The 13808-nt window shown below is 36.0% G+C and overlaps 1 protein-coding gene across 1 annotated transcript; it reads right to left on the bottom strand.

Annotated features, from left to right (window-relative positions):
- Positions 1 to 1658: 1658 nt before the first annotated feature.
- Positions 1659 to 13535, bottom strand: Smp_013060 (putative smad1, 5, 8, and; the record flags this gene model as incomplete). The annotated part of the gene is made up of 6 exons (XM_018799274.1): positions 13522 to 13535; positions 11212 to 11774; positions 10327 to 10593; positions 8948 to 9010; positions 3218 to 3439; positions 1659 to 2059 (listed from the first exon to the last, which is right to left on the bottom strand). The coding sequence occupies exons 2-6, from the start codon at positions 11624 to 11626 to the stop codon at positions 1659 to 1661; spliced, it is 1368 nt and encodes a 455-aa protein (XP_018651079.1). The 5' UTR covers positions 11627 to 11774; positions 13522 to 13535.
- Positions 13536 to 13808: the final 273 nt, after the last annotated feature.

Here is a 13808-nt window from a genome sequence, read left to right as displayed (position 1 = left end):
AGAGTCAATGATGAACGGTGATTATTGATTCAGTTAACTCTTATAAATCAAAATTAGATGAAAATGACTAGCTTGTTTATTTAATATTCTACACTGCAAATTATCAGGTAGCACCAGGTAGGCAAACTAAGAGTAACAGAGAATTCAACAATGAACTCATACGATTTTCTTCATATCGGAGGCCAACTGAGACAGTACTTTGTAAAAATAAAAACACACGATTAATTATAAAGAAGAAGGTCGTCTATTTTGTATAAAAATTTCACACGACAGGCGGAGAGGGAGCGTAAGATGAAAACCGACAAAACGTCGAATACAATTAATAAATGAATGTGCAGATAAATTCGGACAGATAAGAATGAATCTACCTGTCTTTCATAACGAAGCTGCCATAATTAGGAAAAGAAAACAATACAAGAAGAAAAAAGTAAGGAAAAGGTCTTATGAGATAAATGTAGAAAATAAAACATCCATTTGACTAATTAATAAAACAAAAAGGCGCTTGTTATACATTCATTAAGTATTATCAAGTCTTTGAATGAAAAATGTAGTAGATATTTAATGATGATTAATTTTTGTTCGTTTTTAATTCGAATGTTACCTACAATACAATGAAACAGAAATGATATAGACACTGGGAACAGATTAATAAATAAATTAGTAGGTCACTTCTCAAGATTTTCATATTAAAATCAATTACGAATGGAAAGTTCCTCTGAATAAAGGACAACATTATAGACAAAAATTGCACGACTGGATCATGATAACATTTACTACTTCGAGCACTTAATTATTAAAATGATATGACAAATAAATGCAGAGAAAAAACTGATGAAATTCAAAGCACTATGTGAAGCATTAAGAGAACAAAAGATTTACTTGAATGTTATTATATACATATGAAGTTTTTAAAAAAAAATGGGAATCAACTGTACGCATAAACGCGTGTATGCAGTCTAATATGAATGAAAAAGGTTAAGGCACGTATATATATATATATATATATATATATATATATATATATATACTTCCAGGGATGAGCATGAAAATAATACAAAAATGCAACAGTAATGTTTTATATTACAATGATTCCAAAACAGTTCACACTGTCGTCTACCTACGTCAAGATAATAATTGAAAAAGTAGACTTGAAATGTTTACACAATAATTAAAACAAAGGTGACAAAAGGAACAATGAAGAAAAGAGAAAGACCCCCAATGATAAACAATAAACATAACAATGTGATTAGCATTTTCAGAAGGCGCTGTACGAACACACACAAAATATCAATAATTATTGTAAATAGTAAGAATATATATGCAGAAATACAAATAAATAATAGGAACAAGAATGGCGCTGTTATTTTACTATGTTTTCACTATATTTCACTATTTTCATGTTCTCGTGTGCTTCATTTTGGAAAGAAGCTCTATCTTATGAAGTAAATTTTAGTTTGAAATGATGATTTGCTAATACTGATAGTATAAGTGAGGTTATTTATGATCTTAATGCAGAAATAGAGTAAGGAAGAGAAAATAACGCATTCTTTCCCGATGAGAATCCTAGACATGTATACGTCATGTGTTATTCACCTTTCGCTGCAGAATCAATATCTATTAAAAGGAGAGCGATAAAGAGTTTAAGAACATAATGAGATTTATGAAACCGATGAAATCGGATTTCTTGGTGTACCCATTTGTGTAAGTACACGATCAAGCCATTGTAATGGACCATTCAAATGGATTTCAACCCAACATGGAGTAGATGTAACATCTTGTCGATGATATTCAGCACCCCAACCTTTTACAAAACTCATACGTATTGTACACATTTTAGTTAATTCATAAACAGCTTCAAAACCATGATGTACTGTACGACTAAGTAGGTGAGCAAATTCTTGATTTGAGAATATTTTCAATGAACAACCAGGTGGAATTTTACACACTGTGGTTGGATGAAAATTATGATGATAATTACAATTACGTGATTGTACAAATATACTACTATCCGATAAACATTCAGCGTATACTTCGCCACCAACATAATAAAGATGAACACCTACACGAGAAAATAGAACAAAAAAGGCTATGGTGAAATGAGAAACGTCGTATGAATGGATTGATTTAGTCTGTGTATACCTTGACATAAGTTCGAGATCCTTAAAGTTCAATACTAATTTATTGATTCTTCTCTTCTAAAATAAAGGTTCTTACGTAAGTTTACACATATATTCAATGTTTAATATGTGTATGACAGTTTGTTGTGTAGAAGTTTTGTTAGATCTAAAAAACCAGCACAAAATGTGTAAGTACACGATCAAGCCATTGTAATGGACCATTTTAATGGTACATTTTAATCTAGACATCCATTTTTCGCTTAAAGATTAATTAAACTTCCGACTGATTCGGAAGGTAAATACGTTATTGTGAATAATAATCAGTTCTACCTAAGTTCTAATATCCACTTTTAAATGACTTATTAAAGAACACAACTGAATGATAAATACTTGATGACGGACTAAATAAATAACAGAATCTAACTAAAATATTTAGAGTTTCGGTGGGTGGAAGAAAATAAAAAAACTACTGATTGTCACGCAGTAGATGACGAGCGGTTGGCTCCATATTAAGACCTTATCTTAGCCAAAATAAAAACAACAATCGTAATAGTATGGGAGATTTTCAAGCAAATAAAGAAACAAATAAACTGGGGCCATAAATATGTTGATAATGATCGAGAAATAATATTAGGTAGGAGCATTGGTAATAACCACTTTACTTCAATGCCAATTTGTGCCTACAAGTTATATACATTAATGTAGTGTCAGCAGAGACTGAACCCAGATATTTATATGTCTACCTTCATCTTACAGAAACAGTATATCTATGGCGAAATTCATGTATTGTATCCCGAAGAAAAGCGAGCAACTCTAGAGTAAGATCAAAACCATTAATTGCTACATTAAAGCGTCATAGAAAGTGGATAGGTTGGTGATAAATAAATGCAGCGGTTAGTAATTATAGACAAAAGAGCCAAACGAGTATTCGTGGATAAGAAGCAAACAAAATAGGGAGAAGAAACAATTTGGCTATTTTAAGACTAACATTTTGCCTTGGAAATGAACAAAGATTAATTACTTAGATGTCATACCATTAATGTCAAATAAATAAAGATTCCAACATAAATAGGAAAAAAAAACTCCGAATAAATAATAACCTTTTCCAATATGACGTCTTGTATTCTCGATTGTAGAGTTTCGGTTGACATTCGACAAAAGGCCAAGACAAAAACGATCTGAATTATTTGATGGATCTGTAAAACCATCAATGATTATGCTTAATTGTGAAGCGTTAAATGCTTCACCGACACGATTATTTAGTTCATAATAAACAATGGAACACCAGTATTTAGGTTCTTGATAATTGACTGGATGCATAGCTAGGACATGAGTGAAAAGACAACACATTTAACCATATAACATAATACTAACAGCACAGTATATTTAAAAAGTACAAATAATAGATAAGTTAAAACTTGATTTGTTAACGTAGATAACTAGTAGTAATACGTTTAATATAACTCAATTATTTTAATCGATAAATATGTACATGTTCCAATTTAGTGGCTTTATACATTATTTATAGATGAGATCAGTACTGCAATTGACAGTTTTTGCATGATACACTCACGAGATTGAGCAACATTTCCCCTCTATCATTTTAATGAAAGCAGTTCAGGAGGTATATGTGAATAAATAGATAGAACTAGACATGAGATGAACTAATCATACCACTTTTGATTGATGTAGTGGTTACTGTATCTTGGATACCATAACAAATAGGGTGCTGGATTACTAACTAGTTCGGTCTGTCCACAGTTTAATTTTCGCTAAAATGGGATAGAGAAACGAAGATTGTTTTGACAATAAACTAATATAGACATTTCTACTTTAAAACAAATGTACCCAACATTCCGCAAAGCAGTCATTTAATTCAGTAAATCAGTTTTTTGACCAAACACTAATTGTGACTAATAAGATAAAACCTACTCAAGTTTGAATATTTTTGCCTTAAAGTGAATAGTTGCTTTTGTGGAAGACCAAAATAAAAAGGGTCAGATGTGTTTTTAGATTAAATTTCACATAAAATGTATTATGCTGATCACTATAACTAATTCCTGTTTAATTCGCATTAACACGTAACGCAAATATAAAATCGATGTGCCAGTTATATGATGAAGATTGGTTGAAACTTTCCAAGTCCTTTTAGGAAGTGGTCTCAGTAGGTTTCTGACTGTTACTCCATTAGTATGTAAACATAATTATTTTTTAGACTCAAGTTACAAATTCTTAATGAGAAATTCTAAATACGTTTCTGATATTTTCGCTAAAGTATTGACACAAAATCAACTGCTTCCTTTAGCGACTCCACGATGCTTATAAATGACGAATGTTAGTAAATAAAAATAATATACTGTAGGATATCACCAACTTGTTTTTGTATTTAATGGGTGCTATGTTGTGATTTTACTGGATGGGGTGGCTACATATAAATACAGAGATAAAACAGCTTTTTATATGGTGCCCTGGTTAAAATAGCGGAGTTAGAAAGAAAGTTCAAGAGATAAAACGGAAACGTGGCATCAATCCATGAAACAATTATTTTGATTCTTTTATTATTCGTCTCACTGTGCTGACTTGGTATGGATATTTGTTCTAACGCATGTATGTCGTAGGCTATACAGTAGTTATGACTGAGTCACTTTATGTGAGGATCAGTAGCATCCAAACAGTTATGTTGGCTAAAAACATGAAAAATACGAATTCGAATAAAAAGGTTAAGGAAGTAACCATGTCATATATTCAGACATCCTCTAGATGAGCTTTCGTACAAATGAGATGTTCGACTCAAGTCATCAACTAAATACATGCATCTATTTTAAATATTTACTAGTACTATGAACTGAAATGCACTTTTATGCCGATCTTTGCTAATATTATACCTTACCCCTTATTTTCTTGAATGAACTTAAAGAATACACTAGTAGCTCAGATTATTGAGTCAGTGTTTATGGAAATGCACGCATGACAGGCTGTCAAAACGTGAAACGGCTACCGAACGTTTAATGAAATGGATCTGAATGAATCTGATAAACTTAGTTTAAATATAACTAAGGATACAAGTAGAGGTTCATGAGTCACATATTTTGTGTTGTGGATATTAATACTACTAAGAGACCTGAAATGGAGAACGGTAAGAACAAAAACAGCAACTTAATGCCCGAGGGTAAAGTTGTGCTGCTGACCATAGAGGAGTGCAACAACAGTAAAATATCTACCTCGGAAAACCAGCATCTGCAACGATGCTGCCTCCTCAAAATGGAAGGAAACGGTCATAAAACGTCAATCCTACAAATGTCACACTTCACATTAACCCCACGGATTTCCATCTCCGGCGACAAGGCCTTTCGAATTGCAGGATTAACACATCAAAAACTTCCCATAAAAAGACCGTGGTCAACCAGCCTTAAGCAGTTGTCCCTTGGGCTCTTCAGTCACATTCTCAATTCTCTAAGACCACCACTAATTCAACTTCCTTTCCAGGCCTCTCAAGAAGAAGTATCTCTCCACAGTATGGACAACCGGGAAGTGACGACCACCGTCATACCTCTATTAGCACCCGAGATCATCATGTTGACGATCGTTTCTTTTCATCACCTCTTAGTGATTTTTCCATCCCCACGACTAAACCTTCTCACTTATTTTTATCACCACGCGTCACCAATGCCAATGATTTGAGTTGACAAAATGTTGTTCCTGGTCGCCTGAAACCATGCTTTAAAATACATGTCGGAGTTTTTAATGTTCGAACCTTGTGTCAGATAAAAAAACAGGCTTCTATGGTTAGGACTCTAGAATCCCGCACGGTTGATGCATGGCGTGTCTCTGACACGCGCATACAGGATCCAAGTACGACCATTCATTTGACCTCAACTTGTCAATATAAAGAACCTGTACGAGTTACCCTCCGAGTATCTGGAGAACCCATTACTACTTCTCGCTGTCTCACTGGTGTAAACATAAGGATTAAGTTCGGAAGCAGAACTGACTCCTAGACAGGGTTTCAATAGAGTCACTTGTGCGTTGTCCGACTAAACGGGATAGTAAGAACTCGGAAGGATAGAGACACGCGCCGTCGCCTCCTCGTTATCTTTGCCTGTGCACCCACTGACTCCAGCTCGTATGAAGTAAAGGGTGAATTGTGTAGGAAGCCTTCCAACCACCTTCAAAAAACTAAGCGCTCTGATGCAATAATAATGGCGAGTGATTTTTATGTCCAAGGAAGTAGACTAAAGCGAAAGTAACTTGGGTGAACCTTATGGTGTCGCAGCTCATCGAACAGATAATTGTAGCCGTCTGTTGCAACTATGCTCAGATACTCGTTTATTTCAAGCCAGCTTCGCTCACAATCAACGTTAGATTCTAACAGACCATATTGACTTCAGCTATCTTTGAAGAGACTTAATGGAAGAGTGCCACTCATTCCGGAGCACATGTTTAGATTGAAATCAAGCTCTAGTTGAGCATGTATTTGTCTGCCTCTGATTGGAGGAATAAAAGCCGAAGCAAGAAAACCCCTCATAGTTCAACTTAATAATGAAAATGTTAGGAGTATATTACGGAACCAATTAGAGAAGGAACTAGTCAACTATGAAAGTGATATCCACACCTGAGGTACCTTAGTATGTCAGGACAACTGTGCAAGCAACAGTGACATCTTCAAATAACCTAGAACAAATAGTTTAGAAAAGTCAGTGGGCTGAAGCGAAGTTTACTGAGCTGATAGATGCTCGTAAACTTAACCCTTCTGGCTCTGAACACGATGAGGAGCGGAGGCAGCTTAAACATAGGCTGATAAAAAACCTACGTAATTATCGTAAGTAGTTGTGGGTAGAGAAAGTAGAATAGGTTGAAAAGGCATAAGCGATAGTTAACAGAAGACAAGTGCTCAAACTCACCAAAGAAACGGGTATTAAAAGTCCGACTGTTAGGGAAATTATTTTGGAACAAGACGAGGATATTATTTACTCTCCATCCGGAAGATCGAATCAACAGGAACAGCACTTGAGGAGACAGTTCAACTGACCTTCAGTCACACTTTAGTTACCCAACTCTTAGTGGTTGAAAAGGCCATAAGTAATCTAAAGCGAGGGAGAGCAGCAGAGCCTAATGAACTAACCCCTGAGATTTCTAAGAATAGTGGTCCAATTTTAACAGTCGGATTAACTGAAATCTTAGCCACAATCTGGGAAGTGGGCGTAACCCCGTTTGACTGGTCTCGAGCGCTGATCGTCTCACTTTATAAGAAAGGACAAAAGTCCTCTTGTGACAATCACAGAGGGATCAGTTCAAGTAGTATTGTGTCTAAAATATTAGCCTCAATAATACTTCGACGTCTAACTAGAGCTTGTGAAGTGCAAACCCGAGAAAACCAGGCTAATTGAGAACCTGGATGTGGATGTATAGATCGAAGATTCACCTTTAAGCAGGTTCTGCAACATATGTAAACTTTCTGACATCCGACAGTAGTTGTAATACCTGAAATCAAAACGGTGTTCTCTGTTGGTCGTGATGTTCTGTGGCAGTGTCTGTCATTTATAGGTATACCATAGAAGTACATCAACCTTGTACAGGCTCTCTACTCGAATACCACTGGTCGAGTCAGAGCTTATGGCGAAGTGTCGTTCGTTGCCTCAAGAGCTGTTCGTTAGTCTTTTCCGCCTTTCCCATTTTATTTATTTATTATTTTTTATTTGAACACATAAATATTGGTGCAAAATGGTACAGAATACATATGCGCCACACAAGTCACTTGATTTGTATGAGGGCTGTGATTCTGTACGGGTGCCCAAACCGAAACAGGTGGTTTTCTTAGGGGGCCACACACGGAGCCTTCGACGTAAAGGTTTGATCCACAAGGCAGTGGGGCAACGTCAGGAGATGCAGTCCCATGGTAGCCGGTGACCAACGATTGGTTCGTAAGCCATTTGTTCCTTCAGGATACTGGAGCCCATGTGCATCATTGGTTTGGAATCAGGTTTTTCCAACTCCCCTAGGTGAATCCTCCATATCCACCAAGCGCCGGACATTCGCTTTCCGTCCTCTCAATTTCGTAAACAGCCCGCCACGAGAAGGCAGTGAGAAAGATAAGGGCGGCCAAACCAAAACATAGAGTCATTTCATGAAGTCACTAACAAGTGGACTGAGCTATTTTAGTAGGTGTAGAATACCTGGGTGGGGTTGGGATGTTTGTCGTAACCAGTGGTTAGACTTTGAATGAAATGGTTCAAAATCGTTTTGAGTGGAGCACGTACATCTGCTTTTTGTCTTTCCCCAAAATTTGAGATCCTGAATTCTTAATAACATTTTTGTTACTATTTCACCAATTTATATTCTTTAGAATCGTATCTTGGATGCTTAATCCCTCCTATTACCACTGATACTGTTAATACATCTACTATTCTGGGATTTAGCCTGGCAAACTCATCTTTCTGTGCTAATAAGGTATGACAAAAACCGGTGTACATACGTACCGCTTTTACATTGTGACTGACTGACCGACCTGAAATGGAGTTGATGGAGCAAGGTTCGAACCTGCAGTTTTGACTAAAAGCGAAATATTGTAGCAACCAAGCAACCATCACGACTGGATAAGCTGTGCTCCAGTCCTCAGATAATTAAACATTTATATCAAATTAAGTTTGCAACACTCTAGTTTCTTGAAATGATCCTTTTCAGTGGCATTTAAAGGACTATTATGAAGTTGTAACGGGTTACTAAATGCTTAAATAAATTTAACTCATAGTTCCCATAACAGATCGCATGAATATCTGAACATCTTAAAAATGAACTGAAATATTTAAACATCAAATATTCGTAAAACTTACTTTGTCCAGAGGAGGCCGGATCTTGATTGGGTTGAGTTTGGTAACCAGATTGAAGGTTTGAGCCTGTTAAAGATGGTAAATAACAATTATTTTAAAAAAACATCAATATGATGTTTTATCATATTTAGAAACAGACAGTGAAATTTAACCATAATTTATATTGATTTGTTACATTTTTCTAAATAATCCCCGTAAAACAATTCTGTATGAAAACATTCCACTTTCAACTACGCTTTTGCGAAATCATGACTGTGATTGACAAAGTAGACTTTAGGTCATTGCATTACCGGGTCAAAGGTACCTATAAACAAGTATTTTACTTTTATAAGCCATTTCATAGCCGTAGAGAAGCACAGAGAAGCCTTCTGCTTGGTACCCCCGGTTTCGATGAAAAAATAACTTCGATATGTATATGAGCGCCTCGCCTACTTCAGAGGTGGTGCACCCTGGAAAAAATCGAAATCAACTTGTTGCATACATGATGATACTTCTTTGGCCACCAAACCACTGAGCCGATGAGACTCCAAAAATAAATGGGTGCCAATACTGCTGACTACTTCACTCCCTATGGTCAAACTAAGCATTGGCTAAATACAATCCACAAAACTTTTTTTCTAAATCGATAATTGCAGAAACTACAGTGTACGTAATTTCTGTTGTTTGAATGCTACAGATGAAATAAATCGTCAACTTGGTTATTTAATACCAAAGGTTTTTGATAGTAAACACAATAAGTAACTGCATTGAAAAAAAACTGGAGTACAAAATTTACTAATAATCGGATCCAAGTGTATTGATTTAGTATTTTTCTTAGTTTAAACTTTCAAAGGAGCGAACAAGTACGCGCTTCCTTGGCTTATAATATGCCAAAAAAACTGTAATATAATGTGATTTTTGTTAGAACTAGGTTTTCTCAGAAAACTATATATAAGAATATGTTTTTAAGCAATCGAATGTGTACAGTTTTAGGATCCGCAGTATTAGACGCTCTGCAACATGAATATCTTTGAAACGGAGTAGCACTTTCGACTTGTCGTGAAATATCCCAACTAAACGATATTTCAAACCCTTTTTGCTGTTGATAGCTAAAAAATATGTCAGATACATTCCCGAAAGTTTGGTTCTGAGGGTATGAAACTTCATAGATGATTCAAAGGGACCATTGCACTAAATATTTAGACTGATATCAAAAGCCCAGCCCATGATTTAAGAACAGTAAAACTACGAGGCTTGGAAAATGAAAGTAAAACAGTTTTAATAGTACATAAAAACCAACTAAAGTTGCTTTTCAATACATACAGTGATCGGTAAACAAGAGCACACAAATTTGTTCGCAAGTTTATAATAATACGGAAGAATCAAAATACGACTATACTTACTATTAAGTGAATGGATAGGTCCAGCAACTGTGCTGTCTGTAGAAGTTCCACTGTTTCCGGGAGGAAGAGACGGAGAATGACTGAAGTTGTGTGGATAATTTACATTGTAGGGCATTGCTGAGTCTGTCATCGGGAACATTCCTAGATTAGATGCTGAACGGGAACTAGACATTCCGCTGCTTCCACAGTGTGATAAACCCGGTGATGGAGTTACAGTACTAAGACTAGGGTATTCACTATGTCGAGGAACAAGGACTGGAGGCAAAACTAAAATGACAAATATTAGCTAGTGTTACTGAAAACTGTACACACGATAATGGGAATTTAAGTGATTGATTAGTCAGTTCGATTTCCGTATCACTAGATATTAATTAAATATACAGGCTTCGGTCTGTATCATAGCCCTCACACAACTAAATGAAGTGGCAATTTTTTGTGTGGCGCATATATATATATATATATATATAGTGCCCCCTTGTACTAATATTTAAGTGTTTAAATATATAAATAAAATAAAGGAACTGAAAGGCGTCAGCTACTTTGTGTGAAACCATACAAATTATTAGGAGAAAAATATAAAACGAGGTGGGAAGAAGTACCTTTCGAGAGCTGTGAAGAGCTACTAAAAATCTAGGGGTTATCACGCCATCAACAGAAATATATATACATATATTAACAGCTAAGACATTACCAACCTACGTGTGTACTAAACGACTTATCACCAACCTCGATGTCTGATTAGATAATTTATGGTGTGATTTTATTAAGGATAGAAATCCGTTGATCATATAGTTTATTTCTACTTTAAGTGTATTAGCCAAAGTGAACATAGTAGTGCAATATGGAGGACGAAACTATAATTACTATAATAACAATTACACTTACCCGGACTTTCAACTCGCTGATAGTGATAAGGATTAATACAAACCTCATTTTCTTTAGCTGAAAACGGGAAACGACAGAAATCAAGAGGTTTCAACTCATGATGACTTTGCAAGTCTGGCCACCTCCATACTCGACAGTAGATTACGTGGGGCAACCCTTTCCTATGAGAAACTTGAAGTCGACCATCGAGGGATCGGGGAATAGTAACACACTCTGAAGGTTCACCAGGATTACTCAAAGCCCGCTCTAAAGCTTCAAGTGCACCCTTTTTCTTTTTAAGTTTTTTTACAAGTGAATCAACCGCTTTTTCAGCCCATTTTTCTTCTTCGTCTCCTTGTTTCCAACCAAGAAGTCTTTTCACAGCAGGAGATGTGAATGAAAATAAACTGTTCAGACTAGAAATTGGAGTTGACATAGCCTGCTTGAGATAGACTATAGAAAGGACGCAACATCCATTAAGAAACTGTAATTTTCAGTTATTTGTTTTTCTGCCTAGTCGGTAAGAAAGTAGTTGATGAAGGGGAAGTCCGAGTTAATATGGTGATGCCACTCACCACAAAAACCTGGAACGAAATAGAAAGGATATTATTATATCTCCATAAATACAAAATACGTTCATGTTCACCATGGTGGTTATAGAGAATAGATAAAAATGGTCGAACGTGGCATCAAAACACACAGGTAATATAAGCTAAGGATACACTTCGTATGGTTAGAGAAACTGCAGAGTGTATCCTAATACGATGGTAAGACGGAATATATAGTTAGATAGACCTCAATAAGACTATCCGTTCTGTATAAGTGTAGGGGGCTACTTCAGGAATACGTTGGCCAATCAGCAATAATAAATCACATCTATATACTGCTAAAGCTCTTGTTACTTCACATCCATTTATCCACTGCAAATGTAGTCGCGAGGTGCTTGATGCCAGTGATTTCTTTTTAGACTATCTACTTCCCTATAATGTAGGGATATCTTATATTTCCTTATTACGCCACTTTCCCTGGTGTTTGTACTGCATTCAATAGAACATAATACAGATTATGGAGTTCTAATGTCATCGGGTTTCTCAGAATCTCAAATATTATGAGGGAGCCAATCTAAGGATAGAGTAGAAATGATAACAAGGTAGGACATCCTACGTTCGTGACTAATTAAAGGTATTTCCCGTTGAAGAGTGGACACAAGCAAATAATGTATGTAAATAATTGTGTAAAACCAAGTCCCAAGACGACTATTTTTCAATGCACATCCTTAACAACCAATCAGTAATTCAGTTAGTATACCTTATACTTTGCCACTTGGATGACAAAGTCGTTAGTGTTTGCCCTAAAATAGGAAACTAGTTCACATTCCCAAGTAACAAACTCAGATCCATGACTATGATTTCGGTGTAACTGCACCAGCGCTTTTCGTCACTTAATAGTAAACAGGGTAAGACCTGGCTCGCATGCGCCGGCGCAATTTGCCTTGTCATATAAGCACAGCAAGGGATAGGAGGACCAGTGACAGTAAACATAGAACATTGATTACGTTTCATCTCCCTACGTGATGTAGTTTGAATGTGTTTCACCAGCGTTTGTAAATCTATTCTCTTTGGATGATCTCCATTGCAAGTGTTTGGTGCTAAATACGAAAGACCTCGAATTCCACAACCAACTCACTATGATAGTACATGACATCTCACCACCGTAATACTACCGGGGAGTATTGATTACTTTAGTCAAACGGATGGATACCATAAAATCGGGGCCACGAATCACAAACCTTTTTACTACGTAACACGATAAACAAAGTAAAGGTCAAAGGCAAATGAAGGTAATCAGTGTTTAATTGTCACATCAATAGTAGGTTACTATATACCCGGATGACCGGCGAACATCACAACATGAGCGGTACCACTTATTTCTAGTGACGAAACCTGGATTACGCAAGATCAAAACGCTCTGGAATACAGTTTGGGATTACTGATGAGAAGTAGTTACTAAATACAGGAACTGTTTCACATTATCTTAGAGGCATATTTATCATTCACAGAAAGCAGCTTCGTGTTCAGAAAATGTGTAGCCCCCCAAGAGTTCTGACTAATAACGTGTGAAGAAGCGATAAATACTAACCCTGATACTAATTCATTGATGGTTAACCATCAATGACCAATAATCAGTGGTCATCATAAACAATGAAGTTAAAATGGATGCATTCACTGTTTACATAAACTCACATCCTACAATAAAGTTCGAAAGGCAACTTATTTGATTTCCATCAACGCAAACACTAACAACTAATATATTGATTTTGAAGAACATTACCTTGCTCGTCGTCTTTGGCGCTATAAAGACTACAGTTGAAGATAGCTCATCGTTAATGGTTTAAAAGGTTCAACTGATGGTGGTTACAATAAAAAAGCAATAGATTAACAAGCTAACGTGTCTAGTGACAACAATCACTGATAACTTCAAGTGAGAGTCGAGATGTATGAGATCAAAAGAAGTTATAAAAGTATTAGCAAATTTATACGAAATACTCTTCTGATGACTTTACATATGCCAATTTGCCAACTCTCCTCTTGAAACGCTCCACAGAAAAAACGTGGACT

The sequence above is a fragment of the Schistosoma mansoni genome, chromosome 3, assembly GCF_000237925.1.
Source record: "Schistosoma mansoni strain Puerto Rico chromosome 3, complete genome".
Lineage (NCBI taxonomy): Eukaryota > Metazoa > Platyhelminthes > Trematoda > Strigeidida > Schistosomatidae > Schistosoma > Schistosoma mansoni.
Note: the sequence above shows the minus strand (reverse complement) of the source record. Positions and strands in the feature narration are given on the sequence as shown.